Genomic DNA, 24,880 nt, shown 5'->3' with positions numbered 1-24,880 from the left:
TTGACTTTCAAAGTATATCTGACCACACAGAGCGAGTCATTGTGACTTTTTCTCAAGTGTATATAAATAGTGATATTAGAAACTCCTGGATTTTGATATGTCATAATGTCTGATTCCCCTATCTGCACAAATATCCACTGTGGCTGTATTTTGATCTGTCACTCGGAACATTGACATTGGCTTCATACAAATCATTTCTTTACTTTTCCAATGAGTATCAAACTAGAGGCTAGAAATGAGAGGGTAGAAACTGCAAATGAAAAGCTGTATTTTTATAAATACAACGTGAACACAGGTGCTGAATTAACGGGGCATATGTACATCTTTATGGCAACTTTTCCCATTACATGAATAGTTCTGGTACTTTTACAAAAACATGAAGGATAAATCCATTTGAGGATACTGTAACAATGTGCATGTGAGAACACACACACACACACACATACACACACACACAGGCAGCAAATTTACAAAGCATGTCAGATAGCTGGTGGCCATTACTGAATGAAGAATAAATTACTGAGTCACCTCAGATTCCATTATATTTATACATAAATTGTGCATTTATAAAAATCTTACAAATAATTTTTCCAGGAAGACATTACGGGTAACAATTTAACACATGTAATAAGAAAATATCTTAACATCTTAAAATCACAATCAGATAAATTAAACAATTCAAGAAGCGGATGGTTATCACGAGTAAAGAATTCTATTTATAAAGACTTCTCCATTTTTCATGTTTGAAACCACGGCACGTTCTGTCACGTTTTCACCCTCACATATTGTCTGTAAGCCTTGTCTCGATGGACGGAAAGTAAAGCACTGTGAAGTATAGCCCAGTAGAAAGTCAAACACACATTTCAATCAGCCATTTATATGAAGAGAAGTTCTACTTCTGCAAAATTGCAAGTAGATTTGCTGTCAGATTTTGTAAACTGGACAGACCGTTAGACTTGTTGTTTTCTAGTAAATAGACGGTTAACTGCATTTAACAGAACAACTTTACCAAGACATGATGAAAACTTAGTTGACATCGCATTGTGCTGTGTTCTGAGGATACTGAAGCCACCTGGTGTGAAGGGGAAAGTGGGATAAAGCTGTAATGTTAACTGGGAATAAATCTTGTATACCATTGTTCTGAGACTATCAATACTTGTCTATATTATGCTAACAGCATATCTCATCTTACAAATGAAATGCTAAGTATTTAGGAGCAGGTGGTAACATTTCAATGACTAGGATAGTCAACATGAGCCCAACATGTGTCCTGATAAGGACCAATAAATGTGCAAAGAGGGAAGAGACAGACTGTTACTGTGTATGTGAAAGCCCTGCGTCCCACTTTAACATTTACAATATCTATACAGAGCACTATATTTCATTATTAAAGATGTAGACAGCAAAAATATTCACATTTAAACTTCTTACAGAAGTTACTCTTCTATGGAGGAAAACCAATTACATTAACAGGGGAAGTGGAAGAGAGGAAATTCTTAGGAGACTTACTCAGCTGACAGTTTCTCTTTAAAACATAGTTTTAAAAAGGAATGAAAGAGGTCTCAGGTATATTTTCCATTTGGAGGTTGTCCTTTTCAGTCTGAGTTATGGTTCATGGCAAAGTGGGTGCTTTTGGTGAAATAGATGAATAACGCCAATTTATTTCTTATAAACAAATGTGCGCATCGAAAAACTGGAATTGCTGTATGTGCCTGGCAAGATCAGTGAAATGGCGAAGAAGGAAATGCGCATGTGTACCCTGGACTTGAGATACGCATCCCCATCAGAAGGCCAACAGGGGCAAGCTGACACGGGTGTTGACCCTGGGTCTGGGGACGCCAGGGTTGGAGCTGGGCCAGTCTCTTTCCATCCCCAGAGTCTCCTGTCTGCTTTACCATGGAGGTGCAGAGTAGCCAAGAAAAAGAATTATGTTTAATATTTATAAGTTAAGCTAGAGAATGATGGGGATCATGGTGGGTGGGAGTGTTTGGTGAGCAAACTTCCGGCTACCACCCCTAACACAAGCACACAGACATACACACATATTTAGCGTGTAAAATGGAGTGTAATTAACAGGGATTCACCACTCTTTTACAGTATTTCTCAAGGTAGAGTTCACAGACCAGGGGAGGTTCTTACAAATGCTTAAGAGGTGGGTATCACTGCTTTAAGCAAACACAGACACCTGCTCCTCATGGCGAGTAAGAAACATAAAGATTAATATTTCTGAAAAATACATGACAACTCTGTCCATACTGGACTTCACCTTCTTACATTACCTATTTATGGCCTATTTGCATCAAATGGTGTTTTCAAGGAAAAAGAATTATAGTACATAAAAAGAGGGAAAGCCAGTGTCAAAAGACTATCATACATGCCGAGGTCAAGAAGCCATGGTTTGGAGTCCTGGTTAGAATTAACAATGACAGTCACACACTGAAAACTGTAATGACTTCCTCTGGGAAACTATGATGTTCTCTATGCACTCCGTGGGGGTGAGTGGCATGGAGGCTGGGAAGGGAACAATGTTCCCTCTGGTACCTCGCTTCGCAGAAGGGAGGGACTGGGCAGGGCCCACGGAGAGGGCCAGGAAGCACCAAGCAGGCCGCACCAGGGGTCCAAGCCTGCGGCGGGGCCCCTGGCCAGGCAGCAGCTCTGATGCCAACAGATGAAGGAAAGGTACGACAGGTGGGGCTTCCTCGTGGCCCGACAGAGCTCTTATTGAAACTTGATGTCTCTTAAATGGAAGCAAGCCTGTCAGCTGAATGACCCTATGCAGTGCAATGGAGTTCAGGTGTTTTAGAGAATCATACAAACAAAGTGGAAGAAGTTTTCTCTATTCTGTTCCTGGAAGAAAAGGGGTGTTTGGGGCACTTTCCACAGCTGAGGGAAAAGAGTCGATTTATGAGTCTTCTGGCAATAGAGAAATCTTAACCTCAGGTTCTGTAAAACTCAGTTCCTCAGCAACAGAGTCCAAGCCGCCACATTCCCACAGGGACACTGATTCTCCCACAGACTGTGTGGCTCCCCCAGGTCAATGGTGCCCTCGGCCACTGCTCCAAGGACAGCGGGGTGGGGGCAGCTGGTTAAAAGTCAGGCACAGCTTGGAAAGAATGGCTTTGAACTGCAGTATTCTGCAGAATACAAAGCGGAGTAAAAGAAAGCCACATTTTCAGCTGTGTTTACAAGTTACATGTGCATTTCAAGTTCAAAGTAGGCAAGAATTGCTGATATCATGTGAGGTGAGATGTGTAAAAATAATCCTAGCAGTAGGCATTACATATCGAGAGCAACACAAATAGAGAAGGGAAACGTAAGAAAAACAGGCTAAATGTTCTGATCCAAAGAAAAAATAGTGAGGCTAAATGATCCAAAACCTAAGTAAAAATTAATGCAAATACTCAGTATATAAAAAGTAAGCACTTCCATATTCTAGTCTTCTTGAATATAATTTTCCCTCAAAAATAATTTTTCAACTATTTCAGGAAAATTTAAAAAATCTGAAATAGCTGTTTTAAATCTGCGTTCCCAGAATCAAAAAGAAATAATTACTTATGATGAACTGATTGCTATACGTTAAACACAAACACACCAATTTTACCTTTTAGATGTTAGAAATAATGGGGCCCCTTGTACCATTCGTGTTCTAGGTTTACCCCCAAAATAAGAACAAGTAAAAGCCAGCCCGTAATTCTTTGTGATAAGAAACAGTATCTTCTCAGAAGGCAAATAAAGGAAATTCAAGATCAGCAACAATGCAGGAGATCTAACAAAATGTCTAAAATGCTAGCATTACAAGGTTATGCATAATCAGAGAACTATTTTTGTAGCTCTGTCACAAAAAGCAGTGGGTGCAGGTGGTCTTGGTAAGTCAGGTGTCTGCACAAAGTGTAACCTGTAGTGGCTGGAGGTAAAGACCTCGTGGTCTGAATCCTCCACACCAGGCCTCTGGCGCCTGACACACGTGCTACTAGCTTCAACTCCTTTCTTCACAGTTTTAATGTGCAACATAAATTTGATCTCGACTCTTTTTTCCCCTCTGTGTGGCATTTCTGTCATGTACAGGTGAAATCTGTACTTTGCAGGAGGGATAAATTACTATGGATTCAAGGGAGATAAGCCGTATGGGACCACACTGGTAAGTACACGGCTGCCTTTCCACTTAAGAGACCAGGAGCCCCCGGAAAGAGAAGATTCCCTTATGTGAGACTGAGCCACGCTTTGGAAGGTCTCTGGAGTTTGGCTGTGTCGTGACTGAAACACAAAGGGTCACCAAGTTATCTTTCAGAGTCTTGGATTGGGTCTTCACATTTTTTACTATGACTTTGGTGTTTGCGTGTATAATTAAACACAACCCAGAGATCTGGGAAGTGTAGAGCCAGGTGCTTTGTTAAGGGATTAATTTTTTTTTTTTTTTTTTTTTTTTAGCATTTCTTCACTCTTTCTAAACTGTCAGCACACAATCTCACTGAACTCAGTGGTTGGAAGAAGGTAAGTTACTACTGGCATTTGCTTTGAAATACAAGCTAGCGCTGGCTGCCAGGGAGAAGAGACACAGAAGGGACAGGGCTTCTCTTGCCAGCAGGATCTTGGGGTAGAAGCGGCAGCATCCTGCTGCCCTTCGGTGTCCCAGTAACTCTTTCTCCCCTTGTGCTGAGAGGCTCGCCTCTTTTGCAGTGTCCGCTGGCAGCATCTGTGTGCCTGCATCCACTGGGAGCCTGAGCCAAAGTCTGATACCGTTTCACAACGGCGCGTCATGAAACATCTACCTTGAGCAGGCCTGGTAAAGAGCCACAAATTCAAGCCAATGGTTTTGCTATCACCTCTGGGCTTAACATGTTAAAGAGAAAACACACTGTTAAAAACATGACGACCCCTGTCACTTTATTGCTGTGGTCTGAGTCATTTGAACTAATTGGTGATTTCCGTATCATCTAAGACAAACAAACCAAGAACTCCACTTAGGGCAGTTATTGCAGGGACACACGGTGTGCAACCCTAGCCACACTTCTACTGAAGCGCTTTCTGTCTTCAGAGAAAAAGTACAGAACTGCCTTTTCCTGAAGGTGACCGACAACGGGCTGGTGGTAACGTAAGCACGAAGATGTACTCTCTCCCGTTTCTTGAGACAGCACACTGAGGGTTCACAGGATGACTTGCATCAGACACAATTTAATGAAAGCTCTCAAATAAGCGATTTTATTCCTATCCATGATTGCAGACATTTACAAAACCATAACATCTGAGTTCACCTTAAAAAATAACTTATATAAAGCAGTGATATACACAGCACAAAATAGTTCAAGGAGGGGGCAGGAGCAACTTTTAATAATTAAAATGTAAACGTGAAAAAAAGAATGGAATAAAAGTCCCTACTTATTTCTACGTAAGATGTCATGTCATATTTTACAATGTCCTGTGGGTCGATGCGTGCGTGCGTGCGTGTCCGCGTGACAGCCGCACACACGATACATCCTCTGCCCACACATATACATACACAGACAGTTATCTGCAGTTCGGTCTCAGGCAATTCTACTGTGCCGCTCCGTGGTGGTCTGAATCGCGTTTGGACCCGCTTTCTTCACAAAAAAGGGGAGAGAGCAGGAAATAAACGGGTTGGCGTGGTGCGACTGAGATCTGTTCACTGTACACGGTGATGAGGAAGGTTCTTCCGGAGGGCTCTGTGGAGGGCGGCTCCGGCATGTCCAGGAGGGGACTCGGGACGCGTCACACACTCATTGTCATGCTCGGGGAGTACTGAGGGGAGAGAGGAATCGCACTTTAGCAGCAGTTCTTTCACAGACCACTCAGGTTCTTCCTGACACAACAAGGATGGCGAGTTTTAACAAGGAAGATGCGTTCTGCGCACGCCCCGATTCCCCATGACAGATGTAACACTATGCACTGCGAACATGGGCTGCTAGAAATTGACATCTTAAACAGAGGAAATGCGTTAATAATAGCACCTAGGGGTGTGGGCAGGATTAAACATAAAACATTGAACACTCTGTATCTTACTGGATCTGTAAAATTCTAGGTGAATAGCGGAGAGAATCAAAACAAACCTGACCCCAGCTGCCCTGAGATGTTTTCCCTCACAGAGTTAGCATCCTGAGTGTCTGTGTTCTGTCTTGCTAACCTCAAGCCAAGGTCCTTTTGGGTGACAGTAGGGACCAGGCTGTGACATGCTTAGCTGTCAGCTTCATGAGGCTGACAAACGTTACCAGGCTTTCAGACATCGGAAAAAGTGGTCTCAAAAATTGTTAGAAAGGCTCACAGAGCAGTTATTTTGCAGATGGCGCCAATCCGGCTCCAGGCGGGGGGTTGGACCGCAGCAGTGTGTCCCGGCAGAACTTCCTTGGGCGATGGACAGGCCCCATGCAGCTGAGAAACTAAGCTCTTAACATGATTTGATTTTAATTTATTTACATTTAGATGTCCACACATAGCTACTGGGAAGCATTTTCCCATCTTTTATTGACTTTTAAAATTCTTCTGAGCGCCATGTGCAGTGCACAAGGGTCACACTCCTCTGTGAGCAGGCGCACGCACACAACACATCTCCGTTCTTTGCTCACCCCGTCCTCTCAACCCATCTCTTGGTCCCTTTTCCTTTTGTGAAAGTGGCCACCACTTCGGGCAGCAGAGTTCCAAATCTCCAAACCGTGAGGTGGGGCAGCCGGCCCTGAAGCGCAGCGGACCCCGGATAAAACAGGCTCTGTGTTAAAATGCATCTGTGGTGCCGAGACTCTGGAGATGCTCTCCTGGAGCCCACGGACACCCGGGTGCTGGGCGAGGCCTTCGGCCACCCTGCTGGTGACTGCGCCCCTTGGAGAGAGGCAGGCAAAGTCCGGTGATCTGCCCCATGTGAGGGCTTAGCTAGCTCAGGGACCGTCCTAGGGAGGGGCGTGCAGGATGGCGGTGGTGCTGAACACCGACCAGCAGAGATGGGCTGCAGACCCAGGGCAGAGGCCGGGCCAGCGCTGAGCTCAGGAGGTCCCGGGGCAGCAGAGCTGGAGGGTAACCCAAGAATGTGCCACCCCTGGGCAGAGGAGGGCAAGGGGGCCACAGGGACCTTGCTGGTCCTCCAGACCTGGCCCACAGTGTGGAAGACATACCTGGTGATCACTGCATAGCTGGCAGTTTTGTTTCAGTACAAGGAAGCTGAGTGTGTAGTTAAACTGCCTCTGCTGTTGGATAACGGTGAATACACAGGGTATAAAGAGGGGAGACCGAGCCAGAACCTCAGCCCTCTGGGAGGCTGAGGAAGACTGCAAGTTGGAGTCTAGCCTGGGCAACTTAGCAAGATCTTGTCTCAAACTAACGGTAACAATAATTTAAAAAATGGCTAGGGGTCTCAGTCAGTGCAAAGGCCTGGGCTTCAATCCTCACAAGGGGGGGTGGCCTGAAAGTGAGAGGAGGGTCAGTCTGAAGACAAACATCCCCTTTTTATCACAATGGCAAAAGGCAAAGCAAAGCAAACCCCCCAACCTTTGCAGACAGGGGCTGCTGGGTCTCTAGCCTCTGCCGAAAAGAGGGGAATGCACCCCACTTCCTCCCAAGCACCGTTCAGTCCCAGCACAAATCACCCAGCAGGTGTCAGTGAGATATCCATGGCTTTCCACAAGACAGAATCACACTTTGATAGTTCACTTTCAGGAGCAAGAATAAACAACAAGAGGATCCATGGACACTGTGTGCACGTACCAGCGCCCCACAAGTGCAATCATTATATACCGCAAACATGCACTCATGCAGATTGTATCGATTTTAAAAAGAGGTACAAAATATCAATGGATATGGGAAAGCATGCACAGAGAAACTTAACGCCTGCTGTCTACAGTGCTATTATTTACAGTAAGAACTGCAATTCAGTGAGTAGTAGCCTGTGACTTTCTATGATGACTGAGACATGGGTGACCAAGACAGCCAGCAGCCACGTGCAGCCATTGGACTCTTGGAATGCGCTCAGTGCAGGTCGGGAACTGAGATTTCCTGGTACTTATTTTTAATTAGTTTACATTTAAGCAGCATAGCTAGATCATTAATCATTATTTCTGAACAAGGACTGTATTGCATATACTGTGCCAATAATCTAAAACATGTAAAGCATTTCAGAAAGGATGGAAAAAGAACTGTTTAAAACCATTTCTGGGTGAGTCGCAGTTATTTCCAGAGTGAAAGTTCATTTATTGTACAGTGTGAAGAACTGAGATTTTAAAACTTCTTGAGTGTTTTCTTCCTAGGTATGCCAATTTACTTGTAGAGCTCAGAGAAAGCAGCAGAGGATAATGTTAAAAATATATAATCATTTTTATTCTAATATACATTGCTAAAAGATACATATATGCAAACACAGACATAGAGTTTTCTTTTATTGGTTGCTACTATCCTTTAACAGTAGCAACGGCTAACATTTTTAACCTGGGCTACTTCCAATGTCTTAGGCAAATCTTGCAGAAAAATTATAATTTGTTCCTGATTTGATGGAAGTTAGGAGGTAGGTTTGGCAAGAAGGAAATTGAGTGAAAAAATAAAGCACAATAACACAGCAAGGGCCAGATTTGATCAGAAAGGGCAGCTTGCACTCCCAGAAATAACTCAGGAAAACGAGGCAGGCTCGAAGGCTGTGTAGTTTGCAGGTCACGGGGCTGCAGAAGGTGCCAGCGCAGGGTCTCGCTTTGTGCAGGACAGCTGTTGCGTCGCTGCCGCACGTCCACCTCAGGGCTGCAGGCCGCACACCCTGGCTGCCTCGGTGGAAGCTGCTTCAAAGGAAGAGGAACTCAGGCCTCCAGGAGACCTCACAGAATGTGAGCAGGAGGGCCTGTCTGCCCGTGAAGAGGAGGAGTGGTGCTAAGTGGAAAGTCACGTTTGGAGCCCAAGAATACCGTGGAGTTCTGCGCTGAGACCGGCTTCAGCGTCTCCTCTGTGACGCCCGCTGCATCGACTCTCAGGGACCGGCGGTGACATTCCTGTTCCTCTCAGCGGCCTGCTTCAAAACCGCCCCGTGAGTCTGCGTCTCATCAGAGGGCAAAATGGCTCCTAGCGCACTTTCAGCAGCGTTACTGTTTGAGTTAGCGAAAAAAACTAAATGCTAAAGATGTTAGTTTAAACTTGCTCAAGTGATGTTTTTAAGTTTTAATGAGTACACATTTGCAGTGCCGTGATCACACGGGTTGTCGGACGCTGGTCCAGTGAAATGTATTCTGAGACAGCCCACCTGCCTGTGAACGCGTGATTTACCTTGTCACGTCTGGTTTGTGTATAGTCCACTGCATCAGTGTGTTCACTAACTCTCTGGACAATGCATATAAACTCCTGCTTCTGCTCCTCAAGAACCCCTGAGTTCTTACTACATTTCTATGTCTCTGCGTCTGCATTTTATTTTCTTAATGGGAAATAAGGGAAAGTTCCACCACTCTGAGACAAAGTGAAATAAGTCTGGTGTTTATGTGACTACACGAAAATCCTGGGGTTGATGTGATTTCTCTGCCACCACAGAACTCGAGGGGCGGGGGCGGTAATACGCCATCCACCTTGTTTCTCAGTCCTGCCTCAGACTAAGATTGTAATATTATTTGTGCTCAGCTGATTATAGATCAACACTATAGGAAAAATGTATTTCTAAAGTAGTTCAGGAATTAGATCAATTGATTTCCCTTGACAAGCATGACGATCTTTTTTTTGAACTTAACCATTTTGTGCTCTGTGCTTTCAAAAACATGTTATCGAGTTTGGACAGTAGGGGGCATCTTTGTTTTCGGAAATAGAAGGCCCTGTTTGCGATCCCAACCCGAGGAGCCTGGGTCCCGGGACCTCTTTGAATCGTTCCGCGCTGTCCAGCGTGCTGGCCCTACCAGGTTGCGAACTTCGGCTGGGTGTTTGTTTTGTGCTGCTGAAGGAAGCTGAAGGAAGCTGCACACGCACAGTTCAGGGACACAGGCTCTGTCCAGGCTGCTTCTGGGGTTTACCTGGAGGTGAAGAGCAACAAACCCCCACTTTGCAGACTGCTGTAAAGCATGTGTCTTTCGGAGTTCCGCAGCACACACTCAAAGCACCAGCATTTGCGTTTGCATTATTGGAAAATGTTTTCTTTTTGAACGCATTCAAGAGTTCTGCATTTCCCTGATTGCAGTCATCACAGGTGATACCGGCTTAGTTATGCAGAGCCTTTGGTCTGTCAGCCAGAATCTCTGTCTTCCTCTCTCTTCTCCCTAAACAGGCCGTGTGGAGACATGATAAAGACCCCCCGTGACAGTGTCCACAGTGGGCCACGCCGGTCACCTGCTGCTGGGTACCTTTCCTTCTGTGACTTCGCTGTTGCTGGTCAGAGAGCGGGCGAAGAGGAGCAGGCCTCTGCTCTCCGATTCTGTCCCATCCTGCTCAGGGGAGGAGGCTGGCCAAGGCTGGCGGGGAAGACCTGCCCTCCCTCCTAGCACACTTCTCTCAGCACGGCCGGCTGGGGCCACAGCGGCAGGCTGGTGTCAATTCCGTGGCAGTGCCTTGAGTCCTGCCGTATACTCCTGACTGCTCCCCACACCAACTTTCTGAGGCCGACCTCGAATCCACAGCCCTACTCCAACAGTGACAACAAGGCAGTCACAGTGACAGCTGGGGGCCGGGTCCCTCCTGTCATGAAGTCACGGGGAAGCTGCTTCAAAGAGGCTTCTGAAACTCCTCTTCATCATTTCTGTTTGCTTTGAAAATACATGGCTTTTATCTATTGCTTTTGTTTTAAAGTTTTATGTTATGTTTCAAATGACGCAGAAAATTGTACCTATTTCTGCAGCACGATGCGATGTGACATTTCCACACTCGACACACCACACTGTTCACATGGGGGAAGACCCCTTCTGCAGCACTGCCTGCTTTACGGTGAGCACCTCCACATCCTTCCTGGCTTGTCTGTGGGGTGCATCGTGCAGCGTCGCCCCCTCAGGGGCCCCACCACGTGCCCCCCGTCAGCCCCCCCATCCCCCCTCGTCACTGGACTGTGGTCCTCACGGCCAGCCTTCCCCGCCCCAGCTCCAGCTCTGCTGGGCAGCATTCTACTCTTGGCTTCCCGGTGCTTAGTGATTTTTACATTCCACCTGTGAGTGGGGCCAGGCCATGCTTGTCTTTCTGCCCCTGCCTCACTTTCACTTCAGACAATGTCTTCCAGTGCATCCATGTTGCAATAATAGGGTTCCGTCCTTTTTTATGGGTGAAATATATTTCACTGTGGATGTGAGCACGTGGGTGTCCATTCTCATGTATTCCACATTTTCTTCAGCATGTGTCAGCTGGTGCACCCTTAGGTTGATTTCCTTTCTCGGCTATTGAGTATGGCGTAGTAGAGCATTACCATTCTGAAAGGTGTTTTTGTTAGTTATGTGAGCACCTGTCTTTCTTACTGGGCTACGTGCTTTCAGGACAGGTATGTGCTGTGTTTATCTCAGGTCCTTAACCTAGTGCTTTGGCTTCAGCAGGCTCAGTAAATGCTGAACTGAACTGATTTATCCTATGCCTCGTTGGCTATTATGCCATGCTATTGCTGGAAGAATTACAAAAATGGAAATAAATATCTCTAATTAGATAAAATATACCTAGGAAAGTGACTAAGTCATCTACAGTCTTGCAGTAAACACTCGAAAGAACCACGACCCAAAGCACAGCTCCTGTATCGTAAGCATTATTAAACGACGTGGCTTCTTGTGTTTCTCCTATTTCCCCAACACTGAGGGCTAAGCTCTTGATCTATCATGACTATGTCATGACCATTCCCTTCATCTTCACTACGTATATGCAAATAAGCTAACGGACAATGGAGATAAAATGTGAAGGCGGGGAACATCACGTCCCTCAGAGGCTGCAGGCTGCGACCAGGAAGTAAAAGAAACGGCGGGCACATGCTTGGGAAGGTGCTTCTGAAACTCCGCAAGTGTTTCCACTATGAAGTAACAGTTTAAAACTCACTGCCCTGGGCCGGACCTCGTCTTCTGCTCTTTCCGGCACCTAGCACACCACCAAGGCAAGAGATGGGCACTCTGGGCTGTGTGTGGAATGAATGAATGAATTTTTCTGCTTCACTTTTGGCTCTGCCACTTTTAGGGAAGTACGGGAAGCGGCTGCTTTGGCCTAGCACGGTCACCACCCCGGGCAATGGCAGGGGTACCACCTCGGCGGGCAGGCCAGTGCGACAGAGCGCGTAAAGAGACAGAGCACCTAAAGATGACTTTCGCAGCCCACGGACAGCACGGGGCATAGGTCTGGCTTTGGAAGGCCCCGTGACAGGTCAGTCGCACGGGAACTTGCGGGGAGGATCAGCCAGGCAACCCATTTCAGTCGGATCCTCTGCCGGGGACGCTCGCTGGGCAGAGACTGTTATTACTGTTCTTGTGACTGCGAGCACAGGAGTACACAGAAAAAGGTTATTTCTTTCAAAGAAATTCCACTTGAAGCATCTTATAACTTTTAAAGGATCACCCATTTGAACTCCAGATAAACAGCAGTAATAATGGCTTTATGCATTTACTCAAATAGAAGGTCTTCGGAAATAAAATGCAGATACAATAACACAGCCAATGAAATACTTACACTCTCACTCTGAAAAGGGTTTAAGAAATTCCCCCCCATCTCGCTGTCATCCCGCGGGGTGCCCGGCTGATTGCTCAGGCTCATGTTATTGGGCGAATTCTGTGAACAAGATTTGGAAAACAGGCATTGGTGAAGATTTTAATTCCTCCCTGGCATCGTACCGTTTCCAATCCCGATTCTAGGGCAGGGTCCCTCAGGCGAGGCAGACTTGCAGTGCTAATCTTAGGCCTCCACCACGGGTTCTGGCTCGTTCTTTGCACCTTGCAAGGTACTAATGCTTTCCCCAGTGAAAATTAAAAAATAAACATACAAAATTTCCCAAAACGACCTACCAAAACTATTTCCCTAGTTTCAGAATCAATATTTATTCAATTTCCCACCCTCAGCTTAGAGTCTGTAAACTTCCCCAGCATGGCTCTGGTGAGGAGAGCTTACCCATGGATGAGGCAGAAAGAACGATAACTCCCTCGATAATCTTACTAATCTAACTTGGAAAGGTCACTGCTTTCATAAACATTTCCCTTTAATTCTAGGTGCAGTTTACAGATCGTACTATTTCTACTGTTTGTTTTTTTTAAATATGAGCCCTAAGGAGAAAAGGAAGACCGCGAATGTAGTTAAGAACAAGAGAGATGCTTCAGGCCTACAGAATTCAAGTGTGTGCTCCACAGGAAAAGGAGGCTGAGGAGTGGGCTGTGTTAGAATCTTTTCCTGTCAGTAGTGTAAAAGTAGATTTAGTTTGAAACTTTCCTCTCAGACAAAGTGGCTGCTAGGAGCAACCTAACCAAACCCAAAGTTAGCAGGGCAGTGCTTCATCACCCGCCTAAATGCAGAGCCTCCTCTGCCGTGCCAGGTGGGCCATGCCAGCAGAGCAACAGGAAAGGCAGGGTGGCACCAGCACGCAGGTGGGCTACACAGCGCCACAACCATGTCGAAGGGATGCTTCCAAGGTGCAGTTGATTGACTGGTGGGAAAGAAAGCTTCAGGGTTAAGCATTTGCATTTGTTATTTCAGAAGGAAGAAAGACTAGATTTTTTTCCTAAGCCATTGGCATTTTATATTCTGTTTTGGAATACGTTTTTAGATTTCTCTAAAAGAAAAATGCTGGAGAATTTTGATTTCACTAAAACAAGTTGTATCGTAAACAAACACTTTGTGAATGAGTTATTCCTGGGAGAATGAGTGAGGCCGAGGCAGGGAGATGTCAAGGACGCAGGGAGGGTCTGAGAACAGAGCCTGGGGGGCCTGGGGGGGCATGTGGGGCCTGGGGGGGCCTGTGGGGCCCGAGTGCCAACAACCTGGGCCAGAGCCACACAATGAGGAGTCTCTCCCTCTGACTTTCTCTGTTTCTTTCTGTCTTTCTGTCTGTTTGTCCCTCTGTCCCCCTTCTCTCTCCTCTGAAAAGTTACCCAAGTATCTAGAAAAGAAACTGTACTTTGAAATCAACACTGGTTAGCTTGATTCACTTGAACACTTAAGTTAAATTTAACTGAATCCGTATTTTAGAATTCATTTTTAAAGGATTAAATAATAAGGTGTGCTCTGAAAACAGGAATCGTGATGCTGACTGAGCTCACAAAGGAAACCAAACTTACAAAAACGCTGTAAGATTGGCCCAACACCTGTAAGTCTTTCCAGCAAAGGTAGCTGTCTTGCTTCGTATTGAGTGGAGAAGTTGGTAACACGAGATAAAAACTAATCTGAGTAGAATGTATGCAAATGTAAGAACACACGCACTTAAAAGTGGCACGCTCACACTGTCCAGTAAAGGCAAGAAACGCACGCGCTCCTTCCTGAGCCTGGGGGAGGCGCTCACTGCGTCTGCTCCCCAGCTGCTCTGCGTCTCTCCCAGACCTGCCACACGGCGTTTCTTCACCGAGTTTGGAAAGTTCGGCTAACTTTAAATCTGGTTCTTGACTCAGAATTACTTAAGAGTTTGAAAGCAATCTTGCATTTTCTGCAATTAAATACTTTAAGTCCCTCCGGTGTTATCGTTACGTTTTCCACGTGATCTCCTTCTAGCACGGGGGCCCCGCCTTCTGCTCTGCTAAGGGGTGGGGAGCAAGGGAAGTGGGGCACAGAGGTGTGCCATGAGCAAGATTCAAGGGTTCGACAGGAAGAGGAAGAGTGTCAGGTCTCCACAGCCCAGGCCTATCCGTTCTTTGGCTCACATCTGAAAAGCCAGAAGAGGAAGGGCCAAATGTTTTGGTTGGGTTTGGTTTTTACTTGAAGGAGCCTCTGCAAAATGTGAATGCGACTAAAGCTGCTCAGAAGGAGGCGTCCCGGGCACGCTGCTGCCTGAGGCCACTGTGCAGCTTGCTGAAGACGCAGGCTGAAGAGCACACGCAAGGCCGGGCTCTGATGCGCAGGGGCCTGGGTGCGGAGCCCCCGCAGGTGGCCAGGGCCGTGGCAGTAGCCGTGTGCAGGCGGCCGTCCCGGTGCAGGGTCCCTGCAGACAGCACCACCCACGATGCACAAAGGAACTCAGGCTGTCAGACTGGCAGTGCAGCCGCTTAGCACAGAAGGAGAGAAAAGATCCCTAAAGAATACAGGCAAAGATTGCTTTTAGCTACGTTGGTCCTGTGAATTACATTTCTTATTGCAGTGGATGTGTGCTTCATTCTGTACTCTAGAAATTTAGTTTAAAATATAGATTTTTAGGGTTTTATGGATGCCACCCTCAAATGATACGACTACATTGCCACCACCCCTTCTCTGAGTGGGGAGGTCTCTGGCGCTGCGAGGTCATCCATGAATATGTCTGTGTGAGGTTACACAAGCAGTGCAACTTGCGCAGTCTCCGCGCGCTGCCGGCCTTCCTCTAAAGGCTGCGTCTCTAATTTGATCCCGTAAGCACCCCTTTGTGTCCTCTCCCAGTTACTAGGTTGTCTCTTCCTCTACTCCCAAAACATGTCCCAAACCTTTTCAACTCTTTAAATTTCAAATATAAAAAATTTCAAATTAAGAAAGCAAGGAAAAACAGTGGTTCTACTATAGTTAGAATAAAGAAATATCAACCCCATGAACTTTGGAGATCCACTTTGATTGTTCATAGGCTGTCAGGACTGAGTTTTACAGGGTGTTGTCTGGACTCTGCTACCAGCTGTCCACCTGCGGCATAGATAAGTTGAGCAGGGACTTGGCCACCACACTGGGAGGATGTGGACACGGCTGTCCTTAGTTCCCTTGTGAGGTCCTACTAGGAGCTTAGGTTCTTAGGTCAGAAAGCTCCAGATTTGAAAGACTTTTTGATCGCTTACTAAACATACTATTATCACATTTCATCTTCCCATATGATTGTTTTTCAAACTCAAAAATATCAATGTGATAAAGTTTAATATGAACTTTCAGTAAGCACTTTCCTTCTCAAAAACAAATCATCTGCTTCTCTCTACCTCAAATTCCTGAAGTAAATGCAAGAGAAAATATTTGCATCCACTGATGAAGTGGATGACTTTTTAGCTGCAGAAAGGATGAAGGGAACTTCACGTTTCATTAAAACAGAAAGCAACTTTGGAACTCTTTACCCACAGCCCGACCAGCGCCATGAGTGCACGGGTGACTCATGGTACGTGCCCCCAGCCGGGCCCGCAAGCCCCATGTGGAAGGGAGACAGTCAGCATGTGTAGCATTGCACAACTGTGGCACACAGTCACACTGGTCCTCAGCAAACGTGTGAAGTAGCGGGTGAATGACAGCTCTATGTTACAGCTCAGGAAACTAGGCTCCGAGATGGAATAGCACGCTCCCACCACCTGTAAGAGTCAAACCAGCATTTCTGATTCTCAGTTGAGTCCTTATTTATTGTAGCTATAATTGGAATACATACGGCCAGAAAGTAGAAAAAAGAATTGAAGTGGCACATAAGCAATGTTTAAAAGGGATAAGGCCAGGCAGCACATAGCTCCCAGCTACTCAGGCAGCTGAGGTGGAAGGATTTGTAAATTCAAGGGCAGCCTGGGCAACTTAGTGAGATCTTGTCTCGAGATAAAAAGCTCACTGGTAACTCACTGGTCAAGGGCCCCAGCGTTCAATCCCTAGTACCACCAAAAAGTCCCACACATAACGAAACCAAAACCTAAACTAAAAGCAAAACAGTGTGAAGGTGGAGTAAGAATTGCAGAATACGTAACCCTGTGCTTGATAAAATGCAGACTTAACTGGAGAATCAGAAAGATGCAGTAGCTAGAAACCTAAGTGGGACTTTGAACAGAATTACTAAGTGGCTACGCCAGGTCACCTCAGATACAAACAATAATGACCAGGAAAAGAACAGGGTGGAAATGAACGAGATCAGGACAGAAAGAGCAGAGGGAGGAGAACTCTTCAGATCGTGGCGCTGCTCATGGGCTGGGAAGAAGACGGGAAAAGTGGAGCCGGGTCCGTTGCCATGGGGAAGGAGACACTGGAAAGCCAGATCGTGAGGGGGAAGATGTGGGGAGAAGAAAGGGTAACGCTGCTGCTAAGAGAAGACTCCAGGGCGGGGCACAGAGGGGCAAGGTGCCAACACCCGAGCTGGCACAGCTGGTGACAGCATGGGCCAGCAGGCCACAGAGGCAGTGCACAAGTGGGTGGTCGGACCTCACTGAGGGGCAGATCAACCAGTCACTCGACTTCTCGCTAAGCTGCGGACAATTCTCATCCTCATGCACGCGGATATGCACTTGGGTTTGTAAAAGTTTCCCTGGTCGCCTCATTCTCTGCATTTCGAAGGCAGACTCCACACCTTGCGTATCTTTGATTTTCAAAGCCCACCACAGCGCCCTGGTGCGTTCATGTCTACAGGGTGAGGCGAGTCCTAGTGTAAACCATGAGAGACAGCGGATGCTCGCATCTAAGCCCTGCGTCTTCCCCACAGCGCTCAGGGCGACGGCCTGCCCACAGAAGCGCACGAGGAGGCCAACTGATGCGTAGAGAATAAGTCAGCGGTCACTGGGCAGGAGAGCTCCCAGCCGCACCACGGCATAGATGCTGACCTCATGCCCAGGAAGGGAGTGGGGAATAGAAATGGAGGCAGATCAAAGATGCCACTTAATCTGTCACTAGGACTCTACTTAAACATTTTAAAGTGCTTTATAAACTACAAAGTCCTGCCCTAGTGTTGTTTTTAAACTATCTATTGTTACGAGCTCTTAGGGGAAGGTTTAGGAAGATGACCCAAGGCGAGGTGGGTGATCCCCTTTGTGTGCTAAGAATCACCTGCAGATGCAGTCAGCCCTCAGAGGTGAGGTTAGGGCTGTCACTGATGAGCACAAAACTTGCTGCGGGAATCACCTGCGCTGGTCAGCCCTTGCCAGAGAGATGTCCTAGTAAGATTATGCAGGAATCTCATTTTGAAAACAGGCTTCGTGCCTACCGTTTCTCACAGACACACACCAGTACCCATTAAAAAGTTTCTATATTTTTAGGGAAAAAAGATTTCCAATGTGCCTATAGAAACTGCGGGGCCAGGGAACCAGACAGTGTGGGCTGTTGGAATTATAGTTTAAAATTTAGTTTTTCAGCTTCAAATCTTAATTTAAAATGTTTTCTAGCTCAATGAATATTATGTTATTTTCCTTGCCTATAAATTAGAAATAGAATTAAAAGCAAAGTCATACTTTAATGAACTTCTCTACTGATAAAAAGCAGACATCTAAGAGAATCATTCTAGTGCTAGCTAATAATTAGTTCTTATCAAGTATTCTAAGTATATTTGACTCTTAGCTATTTTAAATTCCTCATGACCTAAAAAATATTTAGGTTTTGTTCTTCCAAAGAAATACAAGATCTTAGCAAAGGATTAATTCTAGATACTCAAATTATTAAAGGAAGAAAAGTGCAGACACATACACTTTCCTATTTATGCTAAGATAATTTTCTTCTAATTACTTTCTTACTCTATTTTGGGAATAAGAATAATGATTACATATATCAACATTGTCCAATGAAGGTTTGTAAGACCGAACGAATGTATAAATCAAATGCCCTTAACAACTATATCACCACTTTTTCAACTTTACTTCTCCTCACTTGCTTTAGACTTCTTTACATTTCAAAAGATTATCTATGCTGTGTCAGTTTAATTTACAAATATGTAATATCACAATGTGATTAGGCTGGTTATTGCTTGGGTGCCAATAATCATGTACAATATGTCCAGTGTGTGAATCTTAGCAGGCTTAGGGACATTCTTAAAAGACCCCCTCGCCTTTTCCTAAAGCTCACAGACATTAACGTTTTAAACTGCCAGTTAATCATGCCTGGAATTTCCTTTCAATCTTCTATACTAGAAGAACATTCATAAAGTTACAACTCATTCAGATAACCTTGGTGACAGTTCCATGTAGGAAAAAACACAGATAAAAAATGAAACAGAGAATACACAGTGCTTACCTTGGAAATACTGTCCATATCTCCTGAGCCTAAAAAAAAAATAACAAGAAAGCCGTTTATTAGGTAAGGTATCATTTAGAAATTAGTCCTGTAAAGTGAATTAGCCTGATGGCAATCATTTGATGGTAAATGAAAGGAATTCTGCCTAAGTCATTGTTACCACAGTCATGAAAGGGAAATATCAGAGCTCATTTATGTACCCTATTCAAATAAAATTTTAAAATGTGTATATAATTTATAAAGCTATAGATCTTTACACATTTTCAGAAATTATGAAATAGAAAATTTACATTTATAGCAATATATGACAATATTTGGAACCATAATTTACTATAATAACAAAAAAGCAAAGTATTGTTAAGGATTAAAAAAATGACAGCAATAAAAATACATAGTAAAAACTAAAAATGCCTTTCAGATATAATATTGTATTTTATTCTTGGAAAAAATGATAAATATTAATTTTTTTGCTCTTAAATTGATCTACACATTAAGACAATAATCAGATCTTTGCAACAATATTAATTTTAAACTATTTTATTTTTAACAATTTTCTTTCAAAAAATTGTAACATTTTAACAGGACAGCATTAAAATAATATTACCAATAAAGCTGGTGCTTAATACGATTAATGTGTAAACAAACAAGCACAAGTTGCTTATTGCTGCACGTATGGAATCAGGTACACGTGTAAATATGTATAATACTGTTTGTCATAGAATGGCATGAGTCATATTTGAAATCCTTCTGAAGTTCTATTCTGGGAAATAAAATAACAGTTTTCTGACTACATCAGGACATCATCCTTTTGTGACTAACTTTACAATGAAAGGCCTGGAAAGTGAATTGTTTTGAAACTCCTCCAGGAACAGGCTGCGCAGAGCGTGTGAGGGTGGAGTCCACCTCTGTGAGGCCCACCGCAGCGCCCTGCAGCCCACTGTGTACCTGACGCTGTGGCCTTGCACCTGAACTTCAAGTGAAATGGTCCCACGTGACTAATGGCTACTGCAGTTTGCGCGGGTCAACAACAAAGTAACACTGGAGATTTAGGCAGACTAAGGACGGCTCCTTAAAAGCAAAGAAGTCTATCACTGTACTGCCAATAGTTTGCAAATAATGTCTGGGTTACCAAAGTTACACGTATTTTCAAAACATCAGCTGGAAGCATTTCCTGCCCTTGGGTGGGGACTGAAATCTATATGTAACCTAAACTGTTCATAAGCAGTTCATTCAATTTAAGCAAAAGACCCTTTCCTAAAGGGTCTTGTATCCCCACTGTCAACTTTTACATTAGTTTCTGATCATGCCACTGAAATACGTACAAACAAGATAAACTTTTCATTTAGTTTTGCATTTGTTCTGCCTAAAAATATACGGGTGCCTTGGTTCACGAATGCTTTTGTTTGCAAACAGTTCGGTTCACAAACAGAAGAATTTGGCAAATTTTTGTTTCTGTTTGTAAGCTCTGCTTTGGGTGACAAACATGATCACAGCCATCTTTCCCACACAAACACAAACACAAATGTGCACATCTTTTCCAAAATCACGGGACAAATTATGCTCAAGAGCTGGGGCACCATTGTCATGTATTTGGTGACCCAGGTGATTTTGTGCCACTCATCCCTATCTGTCACTTTTGTAAAGCCTTTATTCACTTTGTGCATATTTGGTTTGTATTGCTAGAAGACATTATGAATGAAGTATGTTTTCACATCTCAGTAACATATTGAATCAGCTCTATCATGAAGAGGATGCAAGCAGTGCTGTCTCATAGGGGAATAGCTCACATTATCCAGAATATGACTGCCAACGCTGAGGAACTCATGCGGAGAACTGCAGCTCCTCCCAGACTGTGTCCCCAGACTGCTGGCGACAAAGAAGCCAGCTGGAAAGACGCTGCAGTGCCCTGGGGAAGCGTGAGTGATGGGAGCACAGAGTGGCAGCCCCTCCTCTGACCTCAGGACACCTGGCCTGGGACAGGTTCGGTAACTACCTGTGTCTACAGGTGAGGCTGAGCACTTTGTGCGCCTGCTTCCCAAAGGATGTCTAGTGACCACAGCCAACACGCTGTAGATTAAATATTCTGAGGCAGAAGTTGACATAGCTGGAGATGGAAGAACTGTGCACACTGTAACATCCACGTGCAGAATTTAGGTTTTCCTTTTAATTTATTCTAGGTAAAATCCTTACCTAGAGAGCCATTCATGTGATGTGACTCCATTCCTCCTAGTCCTCCCATGGGACCATCCGATCCAGGGCCCATTGGAAACTATTGTAAAAATGAGGAAAACAACCATGACGACCATGTTGGAAGCACTTTTTCTCAGTGTCAGAGTACCTATCTTGATAATTACAAGACACAATCACAACTCATTTTCATTTTCAAGTAATAGTATTTGCTTGATCTTTTTTCACCCCATGGATTTTCTGGCTGGGCTGCATAACCTTCTACCTCATCTTCTCTATGTTCTGGACACTCAGGTTAAACTTCAGCTATGTCCAAATTTTTCTAGTTTAGATATCCCTAACCAGAAAGCATACATTCCAATGCAAACAAGAAGGTGAGCATTCTCTCCTGTGATTCTGGCAATTTTTCTATATAAGCCATGAGTAGTTCTTAGAAGCTGCTGAAAATATTGGGTTACTAGGAAGAATAACTCAATGTCATACGCCAACATTAATATTTTTCTTAGCATGCAATCTACCTTTGTTCAAATGGACATAATAAATCATATCACAGCATAGGGTAAACACATTTAGCTCCGTATGGATGGCTGAATGGAGCTAATTCAACTTGGCAGTCTCGACTATGCCCACTTAATGACAATCAGTCTACACAGTCACATGTAACATTTTGTAAGGTAGTGGAATCCTCTTTTCCTTTCAAGTGAAATCTTATGTTGGAAGCCTCGTATGAAATAGCTGTGAACAAACAGGCCACAGCAGTGGTGGGGTGGGGGACAGTGACCTGCCCATGCTGTCTTCTCTTTACCTCCCTAGAATTCTTCTGAGGAAACCCGAAGCCCAGTTTGAAGACAAGTTATGTATCACACATTGAGGATAAGACAATCTACTGAAAACATTTTCTCTTTAAAGTTCTCACCCACAGAGGCTTTCTTCCATGCTGCATGGTGTAAAACACCATGGCATACGTGTGTGTGTGTGTGTGTGTGTGTGTGTGCGCGCGCGCGCAGATGGTGTGGCTGCAAACTATAAAGGCTATGGGGGAATCAGCCTTCAGCAGGCCAGCCTGCATAGCACCACGCGTGTGCAGAGATGCGGTGACCTTCTGCCACCTTGAGCATGCGCTGTTCCTGTGCTTCTATGCATTTTCCCAGAAGAATGACAATTTTGCTTCCTAAAACTGAGGATCTAAAAATGTGTGGGTTAACTCTGTATTAGTGTGTATTGTTCTTATGCTGTTTTGTAAATGGATGTCTGTTTGTTAATCTGTTTTCCTTCTTTTATTCTTAAAATAAATTTAAAAAAATAAAAATGTATGGGTGAATTTTTAGCAAATTACTTGGAATATGCACATCTCACTGCCAAGTCAAAGGGGATAACTTTGAACTCCGTGTTGTTATTTAGCTCTTATCAGAAGCACAGTTTGGATGGAGGCTGAGAAACTGGAGCTAGAGCCCAACAGCAGCGACTTTATATGGCTTGGACCTTCGATCTGGCCCCATAGTAGTTTTGAAGATTCTCAGACTTTTTTTGCCATGTAGAAAGTATATCTTCCCACTTTTCCTCAGTTTCAGCTATCCTGTATGCATATGTGCAATTTGATGTTACACACATATTTATAACTATGTTGTTTATTGAAATTAATATAACTATATTATAGTTTTATGTATTTTTGTTAACATGTAGCTCTTGTCATAAATATTTTCCTGGAAGCCTTTGTGGGAAACAATTATAGCCATATACTTTATAACAAACATGCAAGTTTTTTCCTAGAGAACTATCTCAGTTCCACATTTAAACCCTAGATTTTACAATCCAAAGAAAAACAAGCATATCCAGCAATCTGCTTTCAAATTTAACAGTATTAAAAAACTCACAATGGAGAAAATGTAGTTATGTTAAAAATCTGACCAAAACAAATGATTATATGTAACTTTTCATTTAAAAATAGTATTAATGTTTAAGCATTGAAATAGAATAAGATGAAAGACCAACATTTTGTAATTGATTAGGTTCAGTTTCATATTTAAAGTATATTGATAGAAAATCTTTTGTATGTTATACATTTGTTTCCAGTCTAGAGCATATCACTAATTTTTCTATTCTATCTCCAATAAACTCCTGGATAATAAAATATAATTTTTACATTTTATCCAGGAAATGGAGTGGACTTAGAGGTTGAAAGTCTTCGAATGCATTTAAGGAAGCATATTTACATTAGGTCTGTTAGGTCCAGGAGGCACTGCATTCATTAAAGTATACATGTTGTCTCCAGAGTTGGTTGAATCTGAAACAAAACATTATTTGATTAATATCTTTCTTCATAATTTACGGCCAAGTCATCACAACGTAACAACTATGATGATCTGGGCGCACACGGGTATCAGGCGCACCTTGGCAGGCACTGCTGAGGGCTGGAAACAGCGTGACGGTCATTTCCTGACCCCCAAATTATCATTTGCAGGGCACAAATCAGGTACGTAAGAGAAACACCATTTCAAAAATTCAGATCTAAGCAACAGTACTTGAAAAAAAATTAAAATTAAATTTTTTCTTTTTTAAATAAGACAATTTTTTCTTACTTCTCTGAGCAATGACATATAGGTATAGGACTAAAATCTCTTAAAATCCAGATTCAATAGCCTTTCAGTTTTCACTATTTCCTTAGGTTTGATGTACAGAAATTTTAAAGATAGGTCTTTTTTTTTTTTTTTTTAAATCTATGGTAGAATAGCTTGGTTTAATTCCAAAAGAAAGAAATGAGAACAAGTCCAACTCGAATGAAAGTAAAAGGCAGATTTCTGCACTAGAAGAATTTGGGCAATTTTTTACTCATTTTGTTCTTGATTCATTCTAAATTAACTAAACACCCATGCAACTACATGTAACTTGTTAAGTATTTGTACAATTCACATTTCGTATAAATTACCTAGTTTTAGTTCAGTTTCTGAGGACGTGGTTTTGTGATGTAAAACAGAATGCAAAGCTAATTATTTTACAGGAAGGAAACATCAATTTTGAAATATAGCTCATTTCTTTACAGTGACACTTTTCTTGAACAAATATAGTAGCACACCTATGTTTCTTGAAGAGATGTGTCCCCAAAGATGTGCTCTGCACTGATTGGAGGCAGAAGCTGAGAGAAGCCCAGGAGGGAATCACAGTCGCTTCCGCTCTGTTCATGGGAGCCCGCAGCGGGCCCCAGCAAGTTTGCACCTGTACTGCGCCCATGCCTCCTACAGAGTCGGAGCCCACCGCGGCCTGTAACCTGGGGTCGATTTATCTCTAGATGGGCACGGCGGCACGGATGACGTGGGCACGGCCGCGGAGCGGAGGCCTGCTGGGTGCAGTCTGCCTCTCCCACCCTAGGCACACAGCTCCCTGGGACCCCGTCCCAGCGCTGCGCTTCGCTCTCCCTCCAGCCTCCTCTCCCGGCGGCCCTGCTGGATTCTGCACACTCAGGGCCCCCTTCAAGCGTCGCCTCTTCCATAGCTCCGCGGCCTGACACTGTGCGGCGCATGGGAGCACCTTGTGTTCTGGCTAGGATTTTGTTTGTTGGGTTTGCCTTTGACAGCCAGCACGGCTATAGTAACTCACTGAGAGAAGGGAGGCTCTGTCTCACCTCTCGCACCTCAGGGCAGTGACTGTCCCCCACCTTGTACTTAACGAAGGGGCAAGCTCTCTACCAGGAAGGTTATCTTTCAGAAAATCTGGACAGCTTTTCAAACAAATGAAACCTTTACAC

The 24,880-nt window shown here is 44.2% G+C and overlaps 1 protein-coding gene across 1 annotated transcript in view; it reads right to left on the bottom strand.

Annotated features, from left to right (window-relative positions):
* Positions 1-303: 303 nt before the first annotated feature.
* Positions 304-24,880, bottom strand: part of Ssbp2 (single-stranded DNA binding protein 2) — a 250,807-nt gene continuing 226,230 nt past the window's right edge. Inside the window, exons 15-19 of the mRNA XM_013512973.1 lie at positions 23,352-23,422; positions 21,142-21,220; positions 18,952-18,980; positions 12,577-12,675; positions 304-5,757 (exon numbers count right to left, since the gene is read on the bottom strand). Coding sequence (XP_013368427.1) covers positions 5,728-5,757; positions 12,577-12,675; positions 18,952-18,980; positions 21,142-21,220; positions 23,352-23,422 — 308 coding nt within the window. The 3' untranslated portion in view covers positions 304-5,727. The remainder of the gene's footprint in view (positions 5,758-12,576; positions 12,676-18,951; positions 18,981-21,141; positions 21,221-23,351; positions 23,423-24,880) is intronic.

The sequence above is a fragment of the Chinchilla lanigera genome, unplaced genomic scaffold (assembly GCF_000276665.1).
Source record: "Chinchilla lanigera isolate Chin_1 unplaced genomic scaffold, ChiLan1.0 scaffold00017, whole genome shotgun sequence".
NCBI classification, from domain to species: domain Eukaryota; kingdom Metazoa; phylum Chordata; class Mammalia; order Rodentia; family Chinchillidae; genus Chinchilla; species Chinchilla lanigera.
This window is presented reverse-complemented; position numbering and strand designations above follow the sequence as displayed.